The sequence below is a fragment of the Tyto alba genome, unplaced genomic scaffold, assembly GCF_018691265.1.
Source record: "Tyto alba isolate M040663 unplaced genomic scaffold, T.alba_DEE_v4.0 Super-Scaffold_13, whole genome shotgun sequence".
In the NCBI taxonomy this organism is placed as follows: domain Eukaryota; kingdom Metazoa; phylum Chordata; class Aves; order Strigiformes; family Tytonidae; genus Tyto; species Tyto alba.
The window spans coordinates 45,965,331-45,977,456 of NW_024881275.1; the positions used below are offsets into that span (position 1 = coordinate 45,965,331).

A 12,126-nucleotide genomic window follows, 5' to 3' on the forward strand; every position below is an offset into this window, starting at 1 on the left:
CAAGATCCTGCACCTAGGTCAGGGCAATCCCTGGTATCAATACAGCTGGTGGATGAAGGGTTTGAGAGCACCCCTACAGAGAGAGACTTGGGGGTACTGATGAGCAAAAAACTGGATGTGAGCCAGCAATGGGCTCTCACAGCCCAACCAGACTGCATCAAAAGAAGTGTGGCCAGCGGATGAAGGGAGGTGATTCGCCTCCTACACTGCTCTGGTGAAACCCCACCTGGAGTACTGCGTCCAACTCTGGAATCCTCAGCACAGGAAAGACACAGGCCTGTTGGTGTGGGTCCAGAGGAGGGCCACAAAACAGAGGGATGGAACACAAAAAAGAGGGATGGAACACCACTCCTATGAGGACAGGTTGAGGGAGTGGGGGTTGTTCGGCCTGGAGAAGAGAAGGCTCTGGGCAGTCCTAATTGTAGCCTTTCCACACTTAAAGGGAATTTACAAAAAGGTTGAGAACTGACTTTTTAACAGGGCCTGTAGTGATAGGACAAGGGGTAGTAATTTTAAACTAAAGGAGGATAGATTCAGACTGGATGTAAGGAAGAAGTATTTTATAGTGAAGGTGGTGAGACACTTGAACAGGTTGCCCAGAGAACTGGTAGATGTCCCATCCCTGGAAATATTCAAGGTCAGGTTGGACAGGGATCTGATCAACCTGATCTAGTTGAAGATGCTACTGCTTATTGCAGGGGGTTTGAACTAGATGACCTTTAAAGGTCACTCCCAACTCAAACAATTCTATGATTCTATCAGACAAGAGTCTGGGGAAAAAAGGGGGGAAAACCCCATCAAACACTTGGCTTAATCATTAGTCCTAATAGGCCTTCATACCTTTCATCAACTATCATGTAATGAGAGAAAAAAATTATCTTATTTCATTTTATTAAATATTAATCCAGACCTCTGATTCACATGGCTATGAATGTGAGCTGTCAATTTTTATACAAACCTTAAAATAAGGAGTAGCAGGTGACTGTTTCAATGCAAAGGAGGCTATCACAAAGGATTAAATAACTGATGCAGGAAGTCAGAACCTTAGAAAATCTGAGTTACAGTTCTGGATTACATTTATTATTAATGAGGATTTGTTAACTACTAGGAGTAGGAGGCAGAGGTACTTCATGAAAAATACTCTTGGTATGAAGGTCAGAGAACTGGACAAATCATCAGTTCTCAAAAACAGTAGCTGAAGACCAGGATAAAAGTTGTGATGGGGAATCTAGCATCCCATGAATCTGGAGGAAAGCAAAAAAAAATTAGAAGCAGAACCAAATAAAACCAACCAAACAACAACAAAACCCCCAAACACAAAAAAACAAGCCCCTTCCTCCCCAAACACAAAAAAGCTCTCCAGCACCTTTCCTTTCTCAACTCTAAGAGTTAATGAAAGACCTACTCTTTGCACAGTGATTATATCCATAGCTTGTTTTTTATTACTGGTGCAGTTGCCTAATAGACTTTTAATGTATTCTTTAGTAATAATACCCAAAATCTTTATTAGAGGTTCTTAGTAGATAAAACACTTAGTGACTAGCTACCTTATGCGCAAACACAACAAAAGGTAATGCCCAGTTTCCAATTAGCTGTTTATCAGAACAAAGTTCTCCCCAACCTATGAATGATCCTTTTGAATTATTTACTCACTACTTCCCTACATTCCTGAAGCTAACTATGCAAGCTTACAACTAGCTGCTATGTACAGCCTAGACTAACACTGTATCGTGACAGAAGAAACAGATCACACAGCTAAGACAGGGAGAAGAGGCTAAAAGGAATAAAAACAAGAAAGGAACCAGCCTCACCAGCTTGGATGCAAATCACTACTCAAGACATTAGCAAGAACACTTGAAAGAGCAAACTGGCACAGAAGATTATGGAAGGTTGAATACTCCTGTCCTCATACATTCACCCAGCATTACCTATGAGACCTGCAAGAATGCCACTAAAACAAATTTCACTCAGCTTCAATGCCAGCAAGAAAACAGACCATTAATTTTGTTCAGGATAGTGTGCTAATTATTATTATTAATTGTGATGCAGAAAGCTGTTCTTCCTCAGATGATAAATTTTTGTATTGAGCCAGATCTGTCATAATGAGAATTGGTTTCCTATCCTATAACCAGATCCTGTGCTTCTAGACAACTTCAAGGTTTCTTCACCCATTTTTCTCCTCCTAGTTGGTAGCTCTGCTATCTTCTGCTTGGATAGTCATACCATAAGCTGTTTTTTCATCCTTTCCAAGACAGCGTCAGACTGAAAGAAACAAACAAAGGGGATCTAGGCTTTCCAACAAGCAAGTTTTATTCCAGGATTTGAATTTCTGATGTTTTCACTGATTTTTAGGCTGTCAGACTTTTCTACTAAAATCTCAAGAGTTACTTTTCAATCCAGATGTAATGTCAGGCACTCAATTAGCCAAACAATGAAACAGCAAAGTCTTTATATTACTGGCCAAGGTGGGGATTCTTTCAGGGAGGAGTTGAATAATACTTTTATTAATTTCCTTCTTGTTTTACATATACTGTGTTTGACCCCAAATACCTGAACAGGTCATGAAAGATCTCAATCAAAATATTTAATTCATAGTTTAAGTTCTCCGAAGATTAAATATTTCCTTTGCAGAAACACGGTGTACAAAGTAGAAGAGAGACTTTGACTAAAGCTTACTTACTAAAGGACTGAGATGAGAGAGCCATGACAGCATAAACCAGTTACTACTGCACTTTCTTGGCATTTCCAATAAATTGCTGCTAACTACAGTGTTCAACTATGACACATTATTAAGATACAATGAACAGAGCCTCAAGTCTGAATGGTGTTAATTTAACCATTTCAAAACCATCCATGAGAAGACAAGCTAATCTACCAACTTCTAGGGAGAAAAAGAATGTATTCCTGTTTTCAGTTAAAAAACAGATAAGCCAACTGATGAAAAAAGAATACTACACAGTATTTGTGATTAAGATTAAATGAAAACATGATATGTAATAGGAAGGCCTAACAGTGCACTGTAAACAACAGTGCTTTCCAAGCTTTCATCTATTTATTCATGTTTTATATGAAGTTAATAATTAACATTGATGCTTTCTCTTTTCTCAAAATACAAGATATTAGTAATTGCAGAACTGCCATACATTACCTCAATAAACCAACATTTATAGGAGACATTAATTCATACTACAACAAGCACCAATGAACTTTAGAAACCAAAAAAGTCCATTTTAAGACTAGAAACATCTTCTGATGTAAGAAAACACAAACGGCAGGGTTTACAGGAAGTAAACCATCAGCTTTCTCTGATGATCAGAGTGCAAAAATTTCCATCTCTACTACCCAGAGTTGATAAAATAACATAATTAAACATTAAACATAGGAAGTGTAGGATATCTTCAGCACTCTTTTGACTCACAGAAGCCTAGTTGATAATGTAACCCATAGAATTGGGAAGCATGAAGTTTTACCAAAGGAAGGTAATGGAACTGTTCTCTTAAAAATAGGTGTTAAATACAAATAGCAAAACAGTGTTCTAAAAACAAAAGAGCAAATTCTTCTTATCCTGAATGAAGACTGCTAGGCTACTAGAAACCTAAACAGCACCAGGCAAATGTGCCCAAACTGATCCATACTAAGATGCATAAGACAAAGCAAAGTCCATTAACTTCTTGTGGTTAGCCAGAAAAACTCTGCATATTGCTATTCCAAATTTATACACATTTAAAATCTTGGAACTAGATGATCTTTAAGCTGCCTTCCAGTCCAAACCATTCTAACTCCCCTGCCACGGGCTGGGACACCTTCCACTAGACCAGGTTGCTCAAAGCCCCGTCCAGCCTGGCCTCGAACACTTCCAAGGCAGGGGCAGCCACAGCTGCTCTGGGCAACCTGCTCCAGAGTTCATCACCCTCACAGTAAAGAATTTCTTCCAAATAGCTAATCTAAATCTATCCTCCTTCAGTTTAAAACCACCACCCCTCATCCTATCACAACCCTCCCTGATAAAGAGTCCCTCCGCATCTTTCCTGCAGGCCCCCTTTAAGTACTGGAAGGCTTCTATAAGGTCTCCCCAGAGCCTCGTCTTCTCCAGGCTGAACAACCCCAACTCTCCCAGCCTGTCCTCACATGGGAGGTGCTCCAGCCCCCTGACCAGCTTCATGGACCCTTGCAAAATAAAGAAAAAAAGAATAACTATTTATAGCCCACAACTTCACGTTCTTGCAGCTTTAACTTAGATAAAAAGTACCATCTCTATTGACAGGTAGAATAAAGAACTCTCCCTCAAAGGCACAGAAGGTGAATCCGAGAGGATTAAGTTCTACTGAAATATCATCTGCACAGACTTTCTGATCAGTGTGGAAACACAGTCTTTAACTGGATCACAAGAGTAAGAAAGCTGTAGCAGCTAAAAGACAGGATTCAGACAGAGTTGGCAGTAAGTTTTAATCAGGCTAAGAAATTTCAGACTTAATAGATTCTAGAACTGGTAACGCAGATGTACAGCACACTACTAAATTTAGTATATCTTGCAGTTCAAGTCATCTCCATTTCCAGGATTTATATTTCAGCAAATATTTTCCTGAAATCCATGGAGATGATGTAAGTATGCGAAACGAGATTTTTCAGAGGCTGACCAAATTCCATGATTCCTTAAGAAAGGCAGGAGCCACCATGGAACAGGCTGCCATCTTTTAACATTGTCCATAGAATAAAATCAGCTAAACCATGCTGGAGTGATCAAGTTCTGCTGTTTTGTTGTTTGTTTTGTTTTGGTTTGTTTTTTCTTCCCTAACCACCAAAGGGGCAGTAGAATTCATAAAACCACCAGAATCTCTGTTGCAGTTAAACACAAATTTATTTCTACTTATTCCTGTCCTGAAGTAAAACTATGGATACCTTGTTGCCATGGCAAATAAATTCACTTAACAGTTTATTTTATGTAATCCAATGTAGGGAACATAATAACCCATTTAATACTTTGCAACTCTGCAGTTAATAAAATATGGATGTTCATTTCCCATATCCAGTGCCCCCAAAACATACATCACATGGGGTGAAAATACCCAATTGTTGTCTAGCTTAAGTATCTAAACTTAGCTACCCTGAGAGATTTATCTCCAAACAGTCAGAGGGACTTTAGCAGAGGACACAAAGCACTACACTTCCAGTGTAGTGTGCACTTGCAAAGAAGCTTGCAGCCAAATGGCATAAAGGAGCCCTATAAACTCTAGGGCTGAAACACATTATCATAAGATTAACAATGCATCATTCTGTGCAATACTTGCCCCTCTACATGCACCACTCCCAAAACACTTCCCGTGTGCCCCCTTTGAAAAGCTGCTGTCCCTTGGTGGCCCCAGATAGTTCACTGAAACACAGCTTCAGCTTTGTACACATTCAGAAGCTTTTGCCTGCCACATGGAAGAGTGGAGTGCCGGCTGGACTACCCCTGCCTTTAACCTGAGAGAGCTTCTCCCTCCACCACACCTGCTTCCTCATTTCCATGCTGTCTCTCCACTCATTCCCCCAAATAAATGTACTAAGGAACTCCTAGGTATGGCTAAATCACGTATGGCAAAGTAAGACAACCAGGAAAACAGCACATGCATACTCTGCAGGGCAGGAAACCACTACCAGTAGGTTAATTCCTTTCTCCTTCCTGTGTGGCAGGACCTGACAGGCTGTTGGCAACAAAAGCCACAAGGACACCACTACCTCCTTCCCCTCACTTCCAGCCATACATTCCTACCTTAAGCTTGTGTTAGTTGCTGTGTGGCCAATAACTTCATTGGGTTTTTTTAAATTAATGACTAGGATTTGCAAATTAAATTGATTAAGTAACCCTGGACTTAGGCTCTGAGGCTGGAAGCAAACCTAAATTAGTTAAGTCTTTCTAAACTAACACAGTATTCAAGAGCCCTCAGCTCAGTCAAGAAAGCAGGTAGCAGTAAGTGCAATTGAGCCTTGGGCCCATCTTCTCCCTCCCCTGTTCCACAACTTGAAAGTCTGCAATTGCTCTACAGAAGTCAAACACACTGCAGCAGACTTTTGATGGTCCAGGAAGAAAAGAATATCAGAATATTATCTTTCAGTTCAAGAGCCTCAAAATGGTCTCACAATAAGACAAATTGTTCAAAAATTCACAAGTGGACTTCATCTCTTGAAATAACTGTTTAAGTATTTCAAAAAAGATAGAAACAGGTTTCTCTTCTCACCTCCCACACTGAGATTAACAAGCTAACAGAAAAGTTGTTTCCTTGATACTGTTTAAGGTTCACAGTTCTCAGCAGCAAAATCTGTTTCTTCTCCAAGATACATCTCGCAATACACACATTACCACACCTCCAAAAAAATATGAGGGGGTAGAAATGGGAGCTGAAATTGAGCACATACCGAATCACCAATTTTTTTTTTCTTTAGGGAACTAGCAATTGTTATAAATGTACCACTGCTATAGAGCAGCTCTTCAGAAAGCAGTAAATTGAAAGGAGGCATAATCTCAGACAAGGCCCCAAAGAATGAAAATCTAACACTGTGTCAAAACAGACATCTGAAGAATAATGTCTGCACCTCCAAATTCTGTGTTCAGCCTTCCTTTCTGTCGTTGATTTAAAAGAGGGGGCAGGGTGTGGAAAAACATACAAACTGTACCTTATTGTTCTAGAATACAATCTTTCAGAGAAGTTCTTCCGCTTCTGCTTGACCTCTCAGCAATAGGTTAAAAAAAAATCCCTATAACCTAACAATGGTGCTAGACACCCCAGCTCCTTCAAATGTAGTGAATGATATGCTCAGAACAACCACCCCTAAAAGGGTTAAGTAACAAATTCTTCATCATCTTGGTGAGAGCTCATAAAAAATAAAAAAGTTTGCTCAACCTACTGGTCTGTCACAGCAGATATAGGTGTTGTGATCTGCCAGGTACCTTGACCCGTGCTCCACAACTGCTGGCAAGCACAGTTTTTAATTCCCTGTCTAAGCAGCAACACATTCAAACAGAAATATCTTCCTGATCTGCTGTCATCACCAGCACTATCAACCACTCCTGAAATGTGATGTTTTCTTCAAGAGGTAAGAGGTGCTGACACGATGATACCATCAGAAGAAAAAGAAACCCTGCAACTCTGCCGTCAATGACCAAGGACTAAAATGGGTTTAGCAAGTCTTCTACAATCTTGGCATCTACAAGAAACCAGAAGAGTACTTAAAGCCATGGATGCACAGGGATCAAGAACTGCATAGTCTAAAAAGGAAGTAACTAGACAGTAGGAGAAAACACAGGTTTCATAGTAAATTCCAGCAGATTTGATAATTTCTGAAAAGGGTGCCTACACAGCATTAGCAAGCAGCCTTCCTGAGGAATCAAAATCTGTCACAGTACTTGATGACATGGTATCTATATTTCATACCAACTGAGGCAAATCATTCCAGTTGGGGATAGGCCACCACACAAAAGAAAACATAGACACACTGCACTGAGAAGATTTTTCAGCAAAAAAGGAGAAATGTCAAAAGATTGATACCACAGAAATGCCAAGAGTGCTTTTAAAATGGAGGGTGCCAAAACAGGAGCCTTGTACAATGTTCACAAAATTCTCATTTATCATAAAAGTTTTAACATGTCTACCACAGAAACTATATTTGGCCATGAGTGCTGGAAAAGAAAGAAGGTAGGCAAGATGCAGTTTGGTGGAGGCAGCACATGGCAAAATAGGAGATCTTTATCATAATGAAGGAAAGAAAGTTTGTGACATCTCCACAGTAATCTGCAATTTACAACCAGACAGCAGTGACCTCTGAGGAATCCTGCTGTTTACATACCAATGATAAGCAATCTTTTCAGTATCACATCTTAGTCTATGTTAAAGAAGAAAATTTCTCAGATTACATAGCAAAAGCCTGTAGCCATCACACTGATTTCAGATATAGACATATTAAAGTGTAACTGCCACATGCATGTTTGACAGCTCTCCATGTTTTAAGAAATGACTCAGTGATATATTTGAGTTAAAAGCACTCCTGACACTACACACAAAGAAAAAAAAAAAAAATCTGTATGTTCATACATGGATGAGTCTAAGTTTTAAACAGAAAAGTGAATCTTTGTTAGATATGCTGCAATAATTTCAGTATCATTGCAGGTTTACCTCACAGCCACATTCTCCTAAACTGCTTTGGCTGCAGTGCAACTTGGATAACTATACCACAGCACCTAGTCTCAGAAGAGGCTGCTGGGAGATTTTTGGTAGAGTAATAGTTCTGCAATTACAGTAGGTTCCAAACACTGCTCAAGTATAAATATCAACTTTGGGATGTCAGTAGTTGGGCTCCAGTCCTTTGCTCAGCTTCGCTCGAGGTGCCACTATCCTGACTGACTCAAGATAACATCATGGTCACTTGCTAAAGTGGTAGGAAGTAAAAGCTCTTTAAAATTCTGAACAAAAATGATTCAGGAACCCATCTGATGATGCTGTCAAAGAGGTAAAAAACTTGAGAATTACACCTCAAGCTAGAGCGTAACATGAAAAATGGGGGCGTTGGCAAAACATTAAAAGAATAAAATAACATATTCACAGGTAAGCAGTTTGCTCCAGCTTAAAGATACCAGAATAAGAATCACAGGCATGCAAGGTAAAAGGCTTGAGAGATACTCTCATTCATTAAAATCATGAGCAGTTTCATCTCACCCTACATCCATCCAAGCATTTAGATTAGGCTGAACAGGTTCTCAGACTTGTGGAAAGCCTTATCTACTCTACTTAAAACACAGACAAACCAGTTCAAGTACTTCTATATGAATGTGAAGCAAGCAATCTGGGAGGTTAAACCAGTTCTTAAGAACAGCCAGCTTCTCTGTCATAATAGAAAAGACTTGTCATCTCAGGTATGCATAAACTGCAATTAAGACAACTCTATTCTCCCATCTAAATGAACAGTTTCCCAAGAAACATTATAGGACTTGAGAGAAAGCCAGGCAAGAAAAAGCATGTCGTTTATACAGCCGGTTTCACTGAAGACTAAAAAATTTCACTGCCTCTTTTGCAAGCTTCGTGTATCCTGGAATAAACTGAAACCACCTTAATTTTTTTTTTTACTATTTCAACATCACATTCACACAAAAATCCTGAAATTGTAAAATAACATATAACTCCACACATTCATCTAGGAACTGTGTTGACTAATTCTAATTCTGTTTACAAAGGATATACTAATATTTCTGCTAACTAAAAGATATGCAGCTAGTTTCTTGATTAGTTCAATATCTGAAGGGGTGCGAAGGTTAGAAATGTAAAGGGATCTACATGGACAATTTCAGGACCAAAAATTATAAATACTAACTACTGCTAAAACATTACCATATGACTAAGTAATAATTCCTGCAGATAGTCAATGCCACAGGACTTTCTCTGCTGCTATGATTTCTCTCTCTAAGCTTTACATTTTTGACTACTTCTACAGGAGAGCTTTTTGTGACAAGGTAATTTTCCTCAGTGGCTTAGCTCTTCTAAGAAAGTGTAACTTATTTTCAAGGGTAACAGTAAATTTTAGCACTTAACAAATCAATTGCCTCAAATACCAACCTCAAATGTGGCAATGAAAAACAAACCAATCACTAATTTTTTTTGTATAATGCAAGAAAATCAGTGGACATTTTCACTAACACTGAACAGACTTCATACAGATACAATTGTCCTCTTCATCTCCACGAGCAAGAATCAGTGGGTCTTATTTTATTTTCTATCAAAACTAACACAGCTTCACCACATTTGAACATATGCATAAGTTGATAAAACAATCCTTTCAAACACATATAAACCACTGGTTTGTACTCTATTTGGCTGTACAAAGAATTATTTTGGAGAACAGGGAAGCAGCCACTGTCTTTTGACTCTGTATGTTGGAATTTCCCTCACTAGCTAGCAAACACCTTAACCTTATGCAGCTTTAAAAACAACTTTATTGAAATATTAACACCTCAATATGAAATTTGAACAGTATAATTAAGTAACAGAATATTGGAATATTTTTAGTTATGAAATCTTTTCAGGCTTGACACAGACTTCTGCACAGATGCTATACTTCAACAAAATATTCTGAAGTCATCAACAATTTTGTCCAACCTGCAATTGGATAATGGGTAGGATCAACAGTTCAAATCACTCTTAACAGGCTAGTATCATGCAAGGGAAAATTCAGCCTTTCACTCTGCAGCAGCTTACATGGTTCAAGTACAGTAGTCTCACATGCAAAGAAAAGAGCTGGTCTGTTGGTTATCTGGAAATCTGGGGAGTTACAAATGCACTGGGAGTGCAACCACTTGCTAGGTAAGCTCTGAAGCTTATGCTTCTCCCATTGGCGCAACTGCTTTACTGCCAGAAAGGACAATAGCAGCATATCTAAACCACATTGAAACTAGCAACACATAGCAACATATCTTCCTTCATTACCACCCAGTAAACCTTCCTCTTTCTGCTAGCACTGAGCCTCTCACTCAGCCTTTCTTTGCCAGGATTCACATACATTGACTTCCTCATGAATGCCATTGGCCGGAGGACTTTAATTCCCAACACCTGAAAAAGAAAGCATGAGAAGCAAAAAACAGAACAAGTGGTGAACCACAACAAAGCTGTAAAGGCTGGCAGGAATGCGAAGGAAAGAGAGAATGGATTATTTATTCCAGACCTGCATGAAGCATGTGGCCACACTCTGCCCAAAAACTCCGCCTTCTGTACTTTTCAGATCACCTGTAACAATCACTGAATTTCCCTTGCTCGTCCCCTGTTGACTTCCAGAGAGAAACCTAACCTGTCATTCCTCAGTAACTCGCTCATCACCACCACAGCTTTGGCCAGCTCTGGCCTAGCACAGACTAAATGTCTAAAATAAAAAAAATCTCTGTTTCTCTTCAACAATTAGTTGTACTCCTGAGTTCCATATTATGGGTATTTCCTTGGAAAATTGCTTATGGAGGAAACAAAAAAAAACAACAACAAAAAAAAAAAAAAAAAAAAAAAAAAAAAAAAAAACCAACAACATACAGCTCCAAAACCAAATTCAGTGGTTCCAAACAGCTAATTAATATATCAGCTGCTACAGAAATACAAGTTTCATGGATATGTTACAGTCACTGCTCAAATTACAGAGTAGCTGCAAACCCAAGTTCAATGTCCACTACATTTTGGCTGCTCTGTGAATGATAGCACAACCCGAAAACTTTTATGGACCAAGCTCCAAACATTAAAATGGGGAAAGGTAACTCTTAGGTTGATACTGTATTATCTGAGACTTCACAAGTGAATTTTGTCTCTCGAGGCTCAAGCACTACTTAAAATAAAGAAACAGAAACAGACAAAAAGAAAGTCCCTGGTCAGAAAGCCTACCGAGCGCGGGCGGCAGACTAGAAAAACGCGGCACTGACCCACCGGAGCCGCGCCGGGAAGGGCGCGGATCGTAGGGGAAGGACCAAAGCCACCAGCAGTACTTTGCCCGCCGAGCCCGGGCGCCCGACGGGGTGCGGGGGGCGCACCTGGGCGCGCTTCCCCTGGCCGCACCAGCGCAGGCCCCGGCCCCCCCACCCCGCAGGTCGGGGCGCCGCGGGACGCTGAGTCCTTTGTTCCCTCAACGCGGGGGCAAAGCTAAGGCGGCGAAGGGATCCCCCACCCCCACCCCAGGCAGCTCCCGGCTCGCCCAGACGAGGCGTGGCAGGCCCGCCAGGGCTCCGCCGGCACTAGCCGGGCTGAAGCCGGCCCGAGCGCCACGTCGCAGCCCGGGCGGGGGCTGGGGAGGCGGAGTGAGGCCCCCCCTCTCCCGCCGGAGCAGGGCCGCGGCGGGTCGGGGGGCGCACGGAGCCGAGCCCCTGCCAGGCGGCCCAGCTCCGGGCGGGGGCCTGGCAGCTGCGGCACTCACCCAAGTAAGGAGGCTCTCCCCGAGCTCGGCCCGCTCCAGGCTCTCCACGTTGAACATGGCGGGGCGCGGCCGAAGGGGCTAAGGGCCGCGGCCGAGTCGGTACCGCCGGCACCCTCTCCCGCCCCGTCCCAGGCCGGGCTGTGGCGCGGACACGTCAGAGCGACCTGACAGGAACCGCCCGCGCGCGCCTGCGCCCTGCGGGTGTCACGCGGGGGC

The 12,126-nt window shown here is 41.4% G+C and overlaps 1 protein-coding gene across 5 annotated transcripts in view; it reads right to left on the minus strand.

Moving 5' to 3' along the window:
- HOOK3 (hook microtubule tethering protein 3) overlaps positions 1 to 12,099 on the minus strand; it is a 105,245-nt gene extending 93,146 nt beyond the window's left edge. For all 5 annotated transcript variants that reach the window (XM_032990670.2, XM_032990662.2, XM_032990680.2 and 2 more), the window contains exon 1: positions 11,911 to 12,099. In XM_032990670.2, coding sequence (XP_032846561.2) covers positions 11,911 to 11,967 — 57 coding nt within the window. In that variant the 5' untranslated portion in view covers positions 11,968 to 12,099. The remainder of the gene's footprint in view (positions 1 to 11,910) is intronic.
- Between the last annotated feature and the right edge of the window lie 27 nt (positions 12,100 to 12,126).